General features: G+C 48.2%; 1 protein-coding gene across 1 annotated transcript in view; it reads right to left on the reverse strand.

The window, feature by feature from the left end:
- The window catches only part of LRRC49 (leucine rich repeat containing 49), an 862,677-nt gene that overhangs the window by 186,670 nt on the left and 657,353 nt on the right, over nucleotides 1–18,654 (reverse strand). Inside the window, exon 12 of the mRNA XM_085644059.1 lies at nucleotides 11,689–11,843. Coding sequence (XP_085500185.1) covers nucleotides 11,689–11,843 — 155 coding nt within the window. The remainder of the gene's footprint in view (nucleotides 1–11,688; nucleotides 11,844–18,654) is intronic.

Raw genomic sequence — 18,654 nt, forward strand, 5'->3', positions numbered from 1 at the left:
ACTAGGAGATTTTTATGGCGCTGGCCGCGTTCTGTCATTCGAAGACCTGAAAACGAACTATAACAACAACAGATATTTCAGTATAATGCCATCATGAATTATTTAGCCAAGAAAACTGGAGGATCTGCGGGGTTTGTAGTGATTGATCTTATAGATAAATTGCTTGGCTCTAACCTACCAAGGATAGGAGCTGTCTACGGTATAATGAATAAATTTCGTCCAGACGATCGAAGTAAAATAGACGCTAAATGGCAGGTGAAACTTAATACCCCACCTAATTTTTTCTGTACCGCCTTGGGCTTAGCACAAACATATCTGCTATCCCCTAAATTGCAAGCGCAATTCTACAAGATGGGATACTTTGTGTACATAACCCCTAGCAGAGTTGCCAAATGGACAACCGGCCCCGGAACTACCTGCCCTCGTTGCACAGAATATAGTGTCGACTCTGTCCACATGTTTGCTACATGCCCAAAATTAGAGATGTTACTGAAGGATGTACAATTGTTTCTAAGTAGAGTCCTCCTGTTGGATATTCAGCTTGGGCCAGCTACTATTATGTTAGGGTTGTATAATCAACTTCATCTCAAAGAAGGAGGTGCACTACTGTTTGTCGCAATGACCATCCTGCGAATTTGTATTGCTATGTACTGGAAAGATTTGAACCCTCCATCTTTTGGCCAATGGCAAGCCAGACTGTTTTTTACTTATCGGTTTGAGAGAGCAATTTATGCTAAGAAGGGAAGAAGGGCAAGAAAAAAAGGCTTGGCGGTATGGGGCCCTCTGACTAGATGGTTTGATACCCAGAATATTTAACCTGTAATGGATTGTTCTCCCTTTTCGATTTTTGACTTTTTTTTCATTGCCTCTCTCTCTCCCCTTTTTCCCCTGTTCTCTCCTGCTACTTCTATATTTTTCTCTCTTATTCCTTCACTAGCTAAGACAATTACATTTCTTTTTTCTTCCTCTTTTTTGTACTCTTTTCTTTCTCTACTGTTTTCTTTTTTTCCCTTCTCTGAGGCCTATGTATAGATAATACTGAATCTGGTGTTCGCACTGTATGTTTATGTTTCAAGTTTGTAAAGACTATTTGCCCTCTCTAATTAATGCCTTTCTTTTTCTCTATTTTTTATTTTCTTTTTCTTTCTGGACCTGGGGTGGGGGGAGGGGGGGCTGCTGGTAGAAGATGATTTATCAATTTGATCTGTGATGTGTTGGAAATTTTGAAAACTAAATAAAAAAAAAATGTAAGAAAAAAAAAAAGAGTTCAGAGACGTAAAAGACAGTTATGAAGCGGCTCAAAGAGAGCGCACATTAAATAAGTGAGCACAAGATTCAAGTCCCACTGAGGCATAACAAATGGAATTGGAGGAAAAAGATGCGTTAAGCCTTTCAAGAAACGGTTAACTACCGGGGACTTGACAAGAGAAGGCTGAACTGGTAGCCGAAGGAAGGCAGAGATGGCAGAAAGGTAGACCTTGATAGTGCCCAGAGCAGAGCCCTGCTGGGCCAAAGAGAGAAGGAACAAGAGTACTTCAGAACGATGGGCAGAAAGGGGATCCACAGCCTTTGCTGTGCACCATGCCACAAATTTGTTCCACCTGCAGGCGTATACCGTCTTTGTAGAGGGACGCCTGGCAGCCAAGAATACATCACAAACTTTAGGAGGCAGTTCGAAAGACGTCAACTGCTATCGCTCAATCTCCACGCAAGGAGGTGGAGACTGGACAGGTTCGGGTGGAGTACCATCCCCTGCTGCTGCGACAGAAGGTCCTCCCGTAGAGGCAGTCTGATTGGAGGATACAGGGCAATGTTGAGCAGCTCGTGATACCAGACTCTTCGTGCCTAATCCAGAGCCACAAGAATGACTTGGGCCTGGTAGTGCCTGATCTTCTTCAGCACTCTGGTCAGAAGTGGTATAGGCGGAAAGGTGTACAACAGACCGCAACTCCACTCTCAACGAAAAGTGTTGCGGAGTGAGTGCCGCCTTGGAAATTCCAACGCGCAGAATTGCTGACATTGCGCGTTCTCTTCGGTGGCGAATAGATCTAACCAAGGCTCTCCCCGCTGTTGAAGGAGACCTTGCACCACCTCAGAGTGAAGACGCCATTTGTGATCCATTATGCATCTGCGGCTGAGTTAGTCCGCCCTGGCGTTCAGAGAACCTGTCAGGTGTTGAACCACCAAGGCAATGCCTTGATGTTCCAGCCATGTCCAGAGGCAGAGGGCCTCCTAACATCGGGTCTACGACCCCACCCCGTCCTGTTTGTTGCAATACCACATGGCGGTGGTGTTGTCCGTGAACACCTGCACTACTCTTCCCCGGACAGAGGAAAGGAATGCCTTCAGTGCAAGACAAATCACCCAGAGCTCCAGAAGGTTGATGTGAAGCCCAGACTCCACCGGAGTCCGAAGGCCTCTGATCTCCACCTCTCCCATATGACTGCCTCATCCCAGAAGGGAGGCATCTGTCACCACAGTGTGGTCTGGTTGGGGAAGGGAGAGGGATATGCCATTGACCCAATCCTGGTTCGTAAGCCACCACTGCAGTTGTCGAGCAGTGCCCTCCGAGATCTGGATGCAATCGGACAGATTCCCCTGATGCTGCGCCCACTGGAACTTCAGATCCCACTGCAGAGCCCGCATATGCCACCTGGCATGATCGATCAGCAGGATGGAGGAGGCCATGAAGCCCAGCAGCCTCAGGGTCATTCTGACTGAAACCCAGGATAAGGGCTGAAAGATCGAAATCATAGCCCGAATATCCCAGACTCGCTGTACGGGAGGATAAACCCGAAACTGCGTCGTGTCCAGAACCGCTCCGATGAAGAGGAGCTTCCGAGAGGGAATCAGGTGCGACTTCGGCACATTGATGGAGAACCCCAGCAATTGCAGGAGGTTGGCCGTAGCCTGGAGGTGGAAGACGACTGCCTGGGGCGAGTCCGCCTTCGAAAGCCAGTCGTCGAGATAGGGGAACACGGAGACCCCTGATCTGCGCAGATGAGCTGCGACCACCGCCATTGATTTCTTAAACACCTGAGGGGCCGCTGGTAAGGCCAAAGGGGAGCACGGTAAACTGGAAATGCTCTGGGCCTACTGTGAACCGCAGGTAACGCCAGTGGGCCGGCAGAACGGGGATGTGGAAATAAGCGTCCTGCAAGTCCAACGCTACCATCCAGTCTTGCGGGTCGAAAGCAGACAAGACCTGAGCAAGCGTCAACATTTTGAACTTCTCCTTCCGGAGGAAGCGATTGACGTCCCTGAGGTCCAAGGTAGGACGCAGGCCCTTGTCCTTCTTGGGAATCAGAAAGTAGTGGGAGTAACAACCACAACCTACTTCTGGGACAGGAACGCACTGGGATGGCTCCCTTGGCCAAGAGAGCCGTAACTTCCTGCTGGAGAAGGGCCAGATTATCCTCTGACATGCGGTGGTACCGTGGTGGCATGGATGGAGGGGTAGTCTTGACGGGGAGGGAGTAGCCCCTTCGGGCTATTTGCAAAACCCACCAGTCCGAAGTGATGGTGTGCCAGTGGGGGAGGTGATGGCGAATCCAGCCGCCCACTGGTGTTTGATGGGCCTGAAAGGTCAGACTAGGAGGATTTGGTGGCTGCTGCAGAGGGAGGGTTGGTGGACTGGCTCGCCCGCCGGCCCCTGAACCACAACGTAGGTTTTCCCATCCCCGGCCGCGTGAAGGTTGGGTAACTTGCTGCGGGCTGTGGCCTTGGGTGGAACGTAGCGGGCACCCCTTTCGTAGCCACAAAGGGGCGAAAAGAAGACTGCGCTGTTCGGGAGGAGAGGCCCAAGGACTTGGTGGTAGCCCGTGAGTCCTTGAAGCGCTCTAGGGCGTTGTCTGCTTTGTCACCAAAAAGGCGACAGACATCAAAGGGCATGTCCATCATGATGTTCTGGACATCCCCTGAAAACCCAGTGGACCTCATCCAGGCGTAGCGTCTAAGCACTACCGACGTTAAAATCGTCCTGCCCAGCGAGTTGGCGGGGCCCAGCCCACAACGGATCATAAACTTAGCTGCATCTCTCCCTGCTGCGATAGCCTGGGAGAGCACTGTACGGGCCTCCTTCGGACACTGAGGCAGCACTTGCGCCACCGTATCCCACACAGAGTGAGCATAACGGCCCAAGAGATATGCGGTGTTTACGGACCGTAGTCCTAAGCTGGCGGAAGAAAGAATGTTCTTGCCAAGATGGTCCAGCTTCTTGGATTCCCTTTCCAGTGGAGCGGTAGGGAAGGTGCCTTTGGAGGTGGAGACTTGGACCACCAAGCGCTCCGGGGTGGGATGTTGGGAGAGTAAAGTGGGGTTGCCCGGAGCCGGGTGGTGGCGTCGGGCGATCATCCTGTCCACGGGAGCCCCCATGTTGGACCACGTGCCCAAAAGGTCATCAGTGAGGGCCTCATTAAACGGAAGCAAGGGCTCCGAAGAGTTCGCCGCCAGTTGAAGCACCTCAGTCAGGAGGTTAGTCCTGAACGCCACCGTAGGAAGCTCGAGGTTGAGAGCCTCTGCCGCCCTACGCAACCCCACAGCATATGACGCTCCCTCCTCCATAGCCACGGTAGGAGACAACATGCCACGGTCAGGCAAAGTGTCAAGACCACTGGCATCCCCCAGTTCCTCTCTCCAGTCCTGATCTTGCTCAAGCTGGTCAGTTAAAGGGTCATCTGACCCCCCCACAGTCCTCCTCATCTTCCTCAGGGTGTCACTGTGGTTGTAAGGAGGCCTCAGAAGTGAACAGGGGCATGAAAACCCACCCGACACCGGATCCGGCGTCAGCCGACGCCGGTCCGGCTCCGTGTCCACGTCGGGAAGGAGGCTGGGGTCGATGCCAGCTGGGGGGCCGACCGGCATCGGGCATGGTATTGGTGCCGTAGGAAGCAGTGCCGGTGGGGGTGTAATGAGGTCAACCGGCGCCGATCCGGAACCAGGCCTGGATCCAAGGGGGGCCTGCGGTGCCGGGGCCGAAGTTGCCGGCAGAGATGACCTAGACCCCCAACCGAGTCCGCGGGGCCCGAAGGCACGCCGGCGAGGTTGGTCCACCCAAAGGTGTCGTGCATCGCTTCGTAGAACGTACGAAGCTGGGCGGGGGTCACTCCGGGTTCCGGAAAGGGATGGAAGCTTGGAGTCGACCCTACGGGCTCCGCGCGCGGAGCCGCCGGGGTGACACCACCTACGCGCCTCGTCCGATCGGCCGACCGGCCGACCGACGAGGAGAAGTCGAAGAGTGACGATGCTTTTTCGACTTCTTCTTATGCTTTGACTTACCCTACCCCGAATGCGAAGACTTCGATGACTTTGAGCCGGAAGGACGATGGCTCCGTGACTCAACCTCCCTCTCGACTGGGACCTCGAGCGGCGCGGAGCCAACTGCTGGTGTTCGAGCAGCTTTTGGGACCGCTCCCGCAAAGCCTTCGGTGTAAACACCTGCCAGTCGGAGCACGACTTGGGGTCGTGGTTGCACTCTAGGCAAAAAAGGCAAACGCAGTGCGGATCAGTCACCAACATCATGCAATGGCAGGATCCGCAGGCCTTAAAACCGGGCATCCCTCGTGCACTTTACGGAGTCCAAGACTCATAGAAAGGACATCGACGAAAGTCGAGAAAAAGTTAGTCAAAAAATGACTGAGGTACCGCTCTTTACGGATCTGCACTGGCTGGCGCGGAAAAACAAAGAGCTGGCGTCAGCGAGCGAGGGCGGCGTCTAAGTAGCTGCCACGACGTCATCCTGGCGACCAAGACGCTAACGACCAACGCGGAGCCGACCAACGCGACCTTCCAACACGCACAGGTACTGCTGACGAAAAATCTTTCTGGATCCAGTCTGACGCCTGGGGGTAATTCTAAGGTAAGGAATCTATAACTAACGTGTTTCTTTCAGATCTATACTATTCCTTATGTTTGCGCGCATCGACTGCAAGTCGATGTAAAGACTTGCGCAGTATTTGCATTGTGTGGTAACAACACGGTCGTTCTAACGACCGTGTTGTAATGGCATCGCGGTCTAATGACCGCGATGTCAAGGTTGTTTCCCATACCATCTCAGTGCAAGATCAGCCAATTCCAATTGGACAGGGCCAAAGTTCAATTTAAGAGGACATCAATTATGGGTCTACTTTTCAAACAAAATAGCGCCTCGAAGACAGAAAATGACAACAGACAACATGAGTTCTGTATAGTTAAGTGGAAAGCTCAGGGCATTACACCTGATGGGTGCAGTGGTGGGGATAACAGCGTCATTCTTTTTTTTTTTTTTTTTGAAGAGTTTTATATAGCGCGAACTAGACCTGAGAGCACTTCACATGAGCACTAGTTTCGTTACAGATGGACACTTTTTTTTGTTAGGCACGGGGAGATTAAGTGATTTGCCCAGAATCACAAGATGCTGAGCGTCGTTGCTGAGACTCCAACCCGGTTCCCCTGCTTCGAGATCGATCTCTCTAGCCATAAGGCTACATGTTGTGGCTGCATTACCTACTAGACCCACCATCACAATATCCTATTACAAGGTGCTTATATTCCTGGGCTATCAAGCATCATTCTCTGAGTCAATAGAAGACTCTCCTGGTGTCCACGACCCGACAGACATTTGAAATCAAAGCTCAGAACCCCAGGAAGACATTAATTTCTTAAATGAACTAGCCACCAAAAGAAATACGCCTTAGACCTAGCATTAGCATGTGCGTGGACTGTAAACAAAGAATGAACATTATCCCCAAATCAGACTCACAATGCATTCCGCTGACTGAGGCTGATAGATGGTAAGCCTTACCTAAGGATGCTCAGTTTCTACCCTCACAATCTTAGCATGGCTGTACAAATATACCGGTGAGTTTCCCTGCTCCTACTCTCCCTCACACTCAGGGCATTATCATGCTGGACCGTCCCTGAGGACAAATGCAAGTAACTGCTTTATGTTTGGTTTTGCTTTTCCTTCTGTGGTGTGGTAGATCCTCTGCTGAGAGTTTAGAAGATTTATATTTGTAAAGCCAGGCATTTTTATGGCTTATATGTGTACATTTTAAGTGATATAGGGCCAAATGTACGAATCGCTAAATCACAGGGTTTGCGACCGCTAAATGGCTTGTACATATGTACTAAACTCATTTAGCGATTTTGTAACGGAACCGAATCGCTAAAAGGTTTAGTAAATCATAATGAATTGCTCTCTGAAAGGGGCGGGTACATAGGGTCTCTTCCAAACAGCGACCCCTTATGTTATATATTAATGTTTTTTTATACACAAATTTTTATTGATTATGAAGATAAGATACAACAACAAAAGAAAATAATCAAAGCCCCACTATCCCACCTGCCTCGAATCTCCAGCAATTACAAAGGAACCGGAGCAACTACGGGCACAATCTCTGGCATAGAAGACAAACAATAATACCCCAACCATTTACTCCAAATCTTGTGGAATTTTCAAGGACTGCAGCATCTAGCAATACAAATTGGCTCTTCCTGTTTGGTACACCTGCCCATGCCAGATCTCCACAGTGCCAGGCTGGGTGGTTGTGGCCGCTTCTAATATCTCGCTATGTCTCTTTTGGCCACAGCCGTTGCCAGACAAACCAGTATTCTATCACGCCTCATACTCCCAAATTCATCCAAGATTCTAGAGAAGGCTCAACCCTTCTGACTCCAATATCGGGTGATTACAGGACACTACTGCATCATAAGAACAAAAATCTGTTCCAGGGGAGGGACATCGGGTGCAGTTAGGTTTGGGGAGAAGGCCTGCATGCCAGAGTCTTTGGGATGGCATTTAGGTGAAGTGCAGATAGTGTAGTTGAACTAACTTGAGCTGTTTTGAAATTACATGTTCCCAGAGGGCCATGCATGCCTCCTGCCACTTCGCTTTCCCTAGGTCTCCAACCCTCATCTTGGGCATTAAAATCAGGAAGTGATAAAGCTGGGAAATCCACATCGACCAAAGTTATCCCTCAAGAACCTAACCTCCAGGGGACTAAATTTAGGCAGTTCAGTTAAATGTGTCTTATAATGTCCAAGCGTGTGTCTCAGCTGGAAGTATTTATGAAACTGGGTATGGGAAAGTTTGAGGTCATTCTGTAGATCCGTAAAGCAGTGCATGTGAGAACCATGCCACATGACCCCCAGTACCATGACTCCAATCAGGTTCCAGTGTCGAAATCCCTCCAGTCGTGCCATGTGTTCCTACCAGAGCCCCCTCAAGCGGCAGGTCTGCTGGGTCAATTTCAGGTACCAGCCAAGGAATCTGTTGGCTGCCCGCCACACCCATTTAGCAAGGGCGATAGGTGGGGGTTGACCCCTCTAAAAGGAAGGGCCGAAGTCTAGGCACAATCAAAGGGGTGGAAAATATTGCATGGTGCATAGGAGGCATGGGAGTATCATCATTTTAATAAGTGCACCCGGTCCAGAATATTAAGGGGAAGGGTGGACTAAGTAGTGAGGTTGGCTTTACTCGCCTGGAGAATAGGGGGCAAGATTAAGACTTCACATGAGTTCCGGCATTGCTGCTATATGAACCCCAAAGTACTTGAAGCAGAGACAACGGATCGGTATACCGGACTGCCGATTATACTATGCATTTTCACCTCACAGAGGAGTTAAGAGTGATTTACCCCAGTTCACCCACAGCTCCTAGGCATTCTCAAAGAGTCGCAGGATTTCTAGTACCCTTGGGCCTGATGCCGGAGGGTAAGTGAAAAAAGGACATTGTCTGCATATAGAGCGATTCTGTCCTCCAACGTTTCACTTCATCTCCATCCTCGCAGCTGAGCATCACGAATGTTAACGGCCGGGGTTCTATAGTCGTAGAGAAGAGGAGAGGGAAATAGGGCAACTGGAAACTCACAGGATAGCACATCGTTGGTGGGAACCTGCGCCGAGGGCCTCAAGTAAATGAGGCCAACAAATATATGAAACATGACACCAAAACTCATGCACTGCAGCATCGAATCAGTCTACAGCATCAAAGGCTTTTTCGAAGTTCATGAACAACAGAGCTACCACTCACCCAATGTCATGGAGATTAGCCAGGGCTGTCTGGACACGACAAATGCAATGTCTCATGCTATGGCTGGGCATAAAGCCACATTGATCCAGGTGGATCAGAGTGTTAAGTACTGGTTGCAGTCTGTTCGTCAAGATCTTGGCAGAGATCTTGACATCAGTATTGATTAGGGAGCTAAGATGATATGAGGTACAGCTGGGTCGTTTTCTTGGAATAACCATTGTGTTGGCTAGGTCCAGATCTGGCGGGAACGTACTATTGTCCCCCGCCCCATTATAAAGTCCAAGTAGATGTGGGGCGACAATATCACAAAGCTTTGAGTAGCATTTAAGGGAAAAACCATCCAGGTATGGGGTCTTCCTGGGTTACAGGTCATGAATTGCAGCAAGGTCCTCATCCTCAGTAGTAGGACAGTCCAGTGTCTCACATAGGACTTGAGTGAGATGGGGAACAAGAACATGAGGTAATAAAGGTTGGGCGATCTCACAAGCAGGTCTTGGCTGCTGGGCATAATGCCATTCATAGTAATCTGCACGGCGTTAATTTAGGATCTAGTTGGATCATTAATTGAGGAACTCCACCGGGAACCAGTGTCTCTGGTAGTTACTCTATATAGAAGTGCAGTACTCTTATTGCTGTATTCATAAATACGTTGAATGGATGCCCGCTAGCATTGACAGGTTTCATGAAAGGCACGCTGAAGCAAAGAAGTTTGTTCTATTTGTTATCGTCAGCTCAGGGACTGAGTCACATTGGTTGCCACCGTAATCCCCAGGCGGAGTAATACGGCTGTGTCTGACACTGTCTGCGTGTTTAAGGTATGTGTTGGCAGCCCCCGAGAGTGTGCCCTTGCTTGCCACCCATAGGGTACTCGCCTTCTGGACTGTCCTGTTATTAATTTCAAAATAGGACTGCAGTTCCTCCAACAGGCGGTCAATAAAGAGGTAATCTGTGAGGAACCAGGCCTTAAAACGCCACATGGGTCTTCTATGCTAAAGTGGAAACCCAAGTCCACGCAATAAGGGGAGTAGTCCGAGATTCCTCAGGGCAGCACACTAGTAGCTGAGGTGAAAGGTAAATCTGTGGCCAGGAGAAGTATGTGGTCAATTAGTGATAGGGTTTTCGTAGAGGCAGAAGTGTGAGCGTATGCCAGTTCTCGAGGATGCCACACCCAACAAATGTTGCATAATCCCAAGGAGTGCATCCAAGACACAAAGGTCTTGGATAGGGCTCGGCAGCTGCATGAAGGAGGCCCAGATGCATCCCCCCTGATGAGTAGTACCCCATATGGAAGTCCAGCAATCACTTCTATAAGTTCCCTGAAGATCTGCTGGTGCAGAAAGGGGGGGGGGGGGGTATAAATGCTAAGAATATTGTAGGGTTTTCCCTCCAGTGTCTCGACCACCCCAGTGTATTAATCCTGTGAGTCATGGATGACTTTGGTGATCACCAAAGGGAAATGTTTACTATTGCTATTCCTCTGGAACCCCAGCCAAAATCTGAGTAGTAAGCATAGTCATAACCAAACCTGCGCAGAAAGGGGCAGGAGATGAGTTTCCTGCAACGGCGAGACGCCTGGTTGGAAGCACCTAAGGAATTTGAGGACCGCTGTACGTTTAATACGTTCTAGGAGGCCACTGACATTCCATGAAAGAAGACTAAATTCAGCCATGAGGTAAGCGTGGGAGGTCAGAAGATGGCAACTGAGGCCGCCACGAGGCTGCAGCAGAAAGTGCAGGACATTTATGGGAGCAATCTAACAAAAATAAACGAAACATTTAGAACAAAAACCCAGAAACACCCCCCCCCGCAGCAACTACCTCCCCCCCCAGACTTTAACCCCAGAAGCATCTGTCGCCCAAATTCTTTCAACAAGGTAAGTAAAACATAATTATATTGTTTTGTATTGTAGTGGACCTCCTTCTAGGCAGGACTTACTTGTCAGTAGTCAGAATACGGCCTGGCTCAAGGCCATTAAATGGAAACAGACAGCATTAAAGTTTTACAGTGGACCCCCAAGTGAATCCCCGTAGTCAGAAGTATCTGCCTAGATGGACTCTGAAGCTACGTCTGGCATGGGGGGGATCAAGAAGCAGCTCGTCAGCAGTTTGGGAACATCCAGGCTCATTGTCCGAGGACTCAGGGGAGCGTTTACGCCTTCCTAGTCTGTAGCTTTAGGGCGATGACGGCTCTGGGAACAAGTAGTGGCTAGGACTGGCAGGCCTCAGCCCACCTTAGTGGCATGAACTGGGGTTCTTCGCATCTAAGGATTTGCTGCTCTGTCACCCACTTCCATGCCTCCTCCGGGGTATTGAAAAATTGGAAGCGAGACCCATCGAAGACCGTCAGCCATGCTGGGAATAACAGCACACGCTGGAGAGACATCGGCCACTTTCTGCTTGACGGCATCGAAGGATTTGCATTGTTTCTGGGTAGATCTTGTGTAGTCCGGGAAGATCAATATGTGGGTGGATTGAAAGTGGAGTTAGCCGTGAATACAGCAGTGTGTTGTTGGTACTGATAATATCCAATTAACTGACATATTTACAATCGTGTACAAGTGCATTTGCTTAACAGGATGTATATATGTTAAACCTGTAAAAACATCAGCAGTGGTAAGGAACTGTAGGTCCAACAAGTAACACCAAGTAAATCAAGTCAGCATGTCTCCGAGTACTGACCTGTTTTCCTCAGGACTCCCATTAATCTGTGAAGGTTTATGGGAAGTGACGTCACTGTCTCTGCTCTCATGATTTAATTCAGCGGCCTGAGCAGCTCTGTTCTGCTGTCTCTCCCACAGCCGAGCAGCGTTGCAAATGGCTATCCGCTTCTTTTCCTGTAAAAAGATGACAGTGGCTAAGCATCAGCTACAGGATGCAGTGCAAACACTTGTCGTGTATACAGACACACACGAGAACCTGTGAACAGACAGCAATGCTTCTTTTCTGAGGGCGAGGAAAAGGGTACTAAACGTGACAGCCCAGGAGCGGTGAATATTAAAATATGAGCAAAAGTACAGACACGAGTGTTTAAGGGAGTCCTGGATCCCACGGTGATGAATATACAAATAATCCTCATTATGAGGAACCACAATATTATGATGCAGATGCAGAATTACATGGTGCTCTCACAAACGCTGTACTGCTCAGCTAATAGGTTATAAAAACAAGGTCCGCAGCATTTCGCTTAACCAACAGCAACGATATAAAAGACTATGCGTCCGTGCATTAGTACCTGGGCAGATTGCATTTTGGGCGATGCCCACTGCTCACTACTGAAGACATATGGAGAAAAACCCCACCTCCACACTAGTACGTGCACAGACTCTACATAGGAGCAATTACAACAAAGAAATCTGCAAAACGCCAAGGGAGATTTCATCAAAGCCCAAATTAAAATGCCATGGAACAGTCCCAGAATGCTCTTAGAAGTGGTATACAACCAATGTACTTCAGTCTCAAATAATGAGCTCTCTGAAAATAAAGGCAAATACTTTGCTGAATTCCTTAGTAAGGAAATATATAAGCTTATGTTTAGCAAGTCACCACCTCCCAATACCTGTCAAGATAAACACATAGGCCCCCATTTAGTCTCATCAAAAAAGAAACTATGCGAGGGGCCCTACATGCCACCAAAACACCAATGGCAGGATACATCATGGGGCAGGTCGCAAATGGTGTGCCACATTTTAGACTGACTAGTTGCCACCGGCCAAATACTTTTTTCCAATGTGATTCATCTACAGATCAGTCGCACTGAGCTATCGATATTCGCAGGAGGCTTCTACGTCTCCTGTATCACGAATACTAATGAGGCAGGGGCATGCTGCAACATAGAGAAGGGTGCCTGCAATGGACAGCAGCCCTCCCCCCGCCCCCTCAACGCCTTCGTAGTCCTTCAATAGGAACGTTTCCTTAACGCAGCCTGTGCCCCTGGACACCACGGCAGTCGTACAGCATGGACACATTCCAGTTAGACTCAAACAGGAAAGGGCTGGTCCTTTAAACCCCCTCCTCTAGTCTTTGCGATTCGTAATGGGACACAAAAACATTTTTTTACAAGTCTGAAAGGTTTTTACACCCCGTAAAATGTTTATTGCACAGATATATTTTGTCGTTGTAAACCCTGTGATTTTGAAAATCGTAGATATTCCAACCACAAACTTTGTACATCAGGACCTCGGACTCAAAAGAACAAACTCTTATTTATACTAATAATAAGAGGCACCATAGAAACAGTGACTATCAAGATTGTTGACAATACCCTATTTATAGGTTAAATCAAGTATGCGAATATCCACAAGCAATCAAGGACAAAACAAAAAAAGGTTTAGCAGCATGTAGAACACAATAAGGCACATTTTAACATACCGGAATGTCCATGGCCCGTGCGGCGCTGCAGAATAATCAAATCAGAACCAAGGGGATATATGCTATAGTAAGGGCCTGATGTAGTGGATTTAGAGCACACAAATTTCAATGCATTCTAAAAATGGTGGACAGGACATCCACAACTTTATTGCATGTGTAACGTCAATCCGTGCCAATACGTCTGCATTAAGTCTGGTATGGGCCACCAGCAATCCACAACTGCATGCTCAGCTGTCAGATGGAAGCTTGCCCTAGCACAAGTGCCTTACAAATAGGACACCGAATTTTGATCTTAATGCATGTCTCATGACGGTGTGAGAGAAGAGACCTGAAGATGGGTGAATGGTACTTACATTTCCATGGCAATCTCTACGTGGTACGTAGGAGGATGCAACAGCTCCTTAGAAGAAAGTAGAGGGTATATGAGGAAGCACACAAACATGGTACTGCTGTCATCAAGGTGAGATATAACAGACCATACAACTCGGAAACAATGAGCAAGGCTTGTCAAGATGGTGCTCGCGTTTTAGGAGAGTTCCGCCAGTGAGAGTGCAGTGAGCCCCAAAACCGGCCATGGCCACGCCTTGTGAGTACTGCAGCGAGTGATGCAGGACCGGGCCTGCTGGAGAGGCTACACCTGGCCCGACCGGATGACGGAACCCCGCAGAGAGTAGCCTGAGAAATCCGGAGGAACTAAGAGGCAGCTCACGGGAGTGTGTACGAATATGATGTACGGCCCGGCCCCGGGCGCGTCAACATTTGACGCGTGATCTGAACCGGGAAACTATTAGAAGTTGAACAGACTCTCCCGACGCAACCCCTACGACTGGACGAATGGCGCCGATTGCGGGGCCTGGTCCTTGATGACTATGTAGAATGGAAAAATACACTTACATGGCACACAGACAGAGACTCCATGTTGAAGGGGATAAAACTGGGGCGCTAGTCGTGAGACTAGTACGGAAATAAGATAACCAAGAACCCATCTTGACATTGCGAGACCCAAGGGGCACATTAGTAACATCACAAGCGGCTATAAACTAATTGCAATGTTCACATGATGCTAAAGGGACGACGGGACGGACCATAATAGGGTGGATTTTTTAACAGGGTTGGATCTACCCAGCCTGAGACCAGAGGATAGGGACACCCTTGAGGCGAACCTTGATAGGTAAGTGATTCTTGCCTCACTGAAGAACCAAAAGCCGGCAAAAACACTGGGGGAGACGGCCTCCCTGCTGAATTTTATCACCAATACGCCAATCTGGTTGCCTACATATTACTGGAGGTGTATGAGGAGGCATACAGATTGGGGTGCCTCCCAGACACTATGCGCGAGGCACCTGTGGTAATGGTGCCCAAACCGGGTAAGGTCATAGAAGAAGTGAAGTGTTACAGGCCTCTCTCAATGTTAAATGTTAATATCACAATATTGAGCAGCCTACAGGCGTCCTAAATACTTCCCTACTTGCCCGCACTCACACACGATGATCAATGCAGGTTCATCCCTAAGAGGAGCATTATGTTTAATTTATGAACTGCGAGACGGTCCATGCGCGCTAGTGTTCCTTGATATAGAACAGGTCTTTAGTTCGGTTTTATGGGGTTGTATTTTGCAGGTCTTGGAGAAAATGGGCTTTGGGCCTAAATGTATCACATGGCTTAAGCTATTGTACACTGTCCCAACCACCAGGGTTCGCACTGATGGCGTTGTGTCGGAGTCTTTTCCGTTGTGCCACGGAACGAGACAGGGTTGACCCCTGTTACCGTTATTTGTGATAGCAATTGAACCGCTGGCAGCACTGCTGCGATGTAGACTCGCGCACTGGGGGATTTCACTCTATGCAGATGGCGCCCTGGTGTACTTGCGGGAACCGGTTAAGGCATTGCCGGTTCTGCAATTGGCACTATCGGAATTTGAGTCGATCTACGGGCTTTTTAGTGAACGCCCAGAAATTGCAACTCATTCCACTTGGGACAGTGGCGGGCACAGACCCACAGATGGCGTTGCAATGGTGTTCTGATGGGGTGTGCTACTTAGGTATTAAGACAGCTGCAAAGAAGTCAAGATTCTTGGATTTGAACATAGAAAGGGTGCTCACTGGACTATGTGAGTCAGTTAAATTCTGGAAAGATCTCACTCTATCACTGATGGGAAAGACGGCCCTGGTCAAGATGTTCGTACTGCCTCGTTGCCTATATAACTCACAAAGCGCGTTATATGAGATCCCCCACCAGTACTTTTGGGAGCTGCACAGTATACTCGTGGAACTATTGTGGAACTATTGTGGTCCACCAACAGAAAGAGAATCAGATAGCGCATGCTGCAGCATACTTGGGAAAGAGGGGGCACTGAACTCCCTAATCTCGAGTAATGTTATACTATTATATGGATGCCCACCTTCAACATGCGGTCCACTGGTTTGACAAAGGGGATAATTGGGAGTAGAGACTGCTGGGGGGACTGGGTGGCCCGAGGCCTCCCGGAGCTCATGTGTGGGGCACGAATTCTGGAAATGTACCGTCACTTGGTTAGACAGATGGGCTGTATATGGGAGCGATGGTCACAAAAGTCCTTCACATGGAATGACTCCTGGTGGCCCAACTTCCTAGGCACCGCACCCTCACCCACCACCCACGCTCGCAACCTGGGCTTCATCTTGGACTCCATTCTCAGCATGACTCAGCAGGTCAACGCAATCTCCTCCTCCTGCTACAACATTCTCCGCATGCTCCGCAAGATCTTCAAGTGGATCCCCGTCGAGACCAAGAAAACCGTCTCCCACGCCCTGATCAGCAGCAGATTGGATTACGTCACCGCCCTATATGCAGGAACAACGGCCAAGCTACAAACCAAGCTACAACTTATCCAGAACGCATCCGCCCGCCTCATACTTGACGTCCCACGCCGCAACCACATCTCCCCCACCTCAGAGACCTACACTGGCTACCCGTACCGAAGAGGATCACCTTCAAGCTCCTGACCCATGCACACAAGGCTCTCTCGAACACCGGTCCAGCCTACCTCAACAACAGACTTTCCTTCCACGCTCCCACACGCCATCTCCGCTCCGCCAACCATGCTCTCGCCACCATCCCCCGCATCCGCCGCACCACCGCCGGAGGAAGATCCTTCTCACACCTCGCCGCCAAAACCTGGAACTCTCTACCACTCCAGCTACGCCCGATCCAGGACCTCCTAACTTTCAGGAAACTCCTCAAAACATGGCTTTTCGACCAGTAGCATCCCCGCTCCCCAGCGCCTCGAGACCCTAATGGGTGAGTAGTGCGCTTTATAAGTATATTGATTGATTGATTGATTGATTTATATGAAATAGCATAATATGCAATTATAATACAGTACATGTTTCAAACGTCACATTGGTAAGTTTGAATTCTATAAAAATATTAGTTACCATTAGTGAGCCAAAATCACTAGTCACATCAGAATGAATGGCTATATTTTAGAATCAAAACATAACACAAATGTGTTGGTAATCCAAAATGTTGTTACATACTTGTAAGAAGTGACAGATTTGCATGCTGTCTTACTCCTTTACAAACGTGTATGTAAGCCAGTTTGGTTTTGGACAAATAATTGTGACAGACAACATTTTTTGTAGTAACACAGACAGGAATGTGTACATGCCGGTGACAGAGTAACACATACCCAAAACCATTGTTCAATATCCATTTTTATGCTCAGATGATAAATCAACGATGAACAAAAATGGAATACTTAACCCCTTCCCTGCTCATGACGGAACCACTCCGTCATGAGCCACGGGTGCCTTGTGCTCATGACGGAGTGGTTCCGTCATGCTGCGGCCGTTGGCGGCCGCTCCGCCCACGCAGCGCTAATTCCCCGCCTGTGCGGGCGGTTAGCGCCGTGGGCGGAGTCATGACGGAACCACTCCGTCATGAGCACAGCTCAACCGTGACTCATGACGGAGTGGTTCCATCATGAGCACGGCGCCACCGCAGTGCCCCCAAACCCCCCCCAGCGCTGCGGCGGAATTCCCGCCGCGGCGAAGGGGTTAAAGGAACTTTTGCAGTTGGAATGTTCCATCACATATATGTTGGAGTATCCCATCAGGAAAACTACAAATTAGGCCTAAATCATGACTCATTATGCACATGTAGGAATGAATCAAGGTGTACTATGTTGCATATTGTGAATTACATTTGAATATTTGATGCAGAAGTTGTATTTGAATCAATGTATGTAATATTTACTGTGATGTTGTACCAATGTTTGGCTAAAGTAAAAGCCAGCATATTTTGTTAAACAATTTACCAATGGTAAAACAAAGTTCAAATACCTAGAGATATGTAGAAGTCAAATGTGTTAGCTCTGTACTGAAGTGGATTAGAAATGTATCAAGGCCTATGTATTTACTTGTGCTACAGCGCAACAGTGTATTTCAACAGAGACTCTATTGTCAAAATTATAATAATTTTTTGAGAGAAGTATCTCATTTGTTTAATAAACCACGGTTTTGATTTCACCAAGTTTGTCGCAACATTAATTTTTCTTTGCAATTGTTTGATTCCCAGCAACGTTTCTGACTAAAATGTGAAGTCTATAATTTTATTTACCACTATGGCAGGAAAAACAACATTTATTTTTAGGTTTACTTTGTTAAGTGCATACACTGGTTAAGATATATGTGATGTCATTTGTATTTAGGTGCACCCATTCATCATGATAATGTACAATTGCACCAACAAATAGATGTTTGAAAATATTTTTTGAAGCGTTACTACATATATGTTTAGTTCACCTTGATTACAGAATCAACACATATGCATTACACCTTAAAAAAAAATAACGTGACTATTGAATTAGGATACAATACAGGATTTGCACTAGACCAGGGGAAAAGTTACATGGATGGATATGTTGAATGACTCAAATTTGGGACTGACATTGATTCTACTGGTAATTAATAAGGTAAAGGTTGCACCATGTTTAGAGCAACTTCTACATCCTGTTACATTGCACTTACCCCAATGATGTGCAATGCATATATTTTTAATGTGACAATTTTTCAATATTTCTCTCCCTTCCAAACCACCAACTCAGGTTTGGAGGTTTTACCGCCACAGTCACGTCAGCGGGAGGCACATCGTGATTGGGCCAGTGGACAAAACTTCCTGTCCTCCCTGCGACAGCTAATTTTGCCTATTGTGCCATTGACGCAGGTGAACATACCTGGCGGAGTCAGCGGCACACAAGCGGTCTTTCGGCTGTCGAACCGCCAGCATCTAAATTTA

This window comes from Triturus cristatus, chromosome 3_1 (genome assembly GCF_964204655.1).
Source record: "Triturus cristatus chromosome 3_1, aTriCri1.1, whole genome shotgun sequence".
In the NCBI taxonomy this organism is placed as follows: domain Eukaryota; kingdom Metazoa; phylum Chordata; class Amphibia; order Caudata; family Salamandridae; genus Triturus; species Triturus cristatus.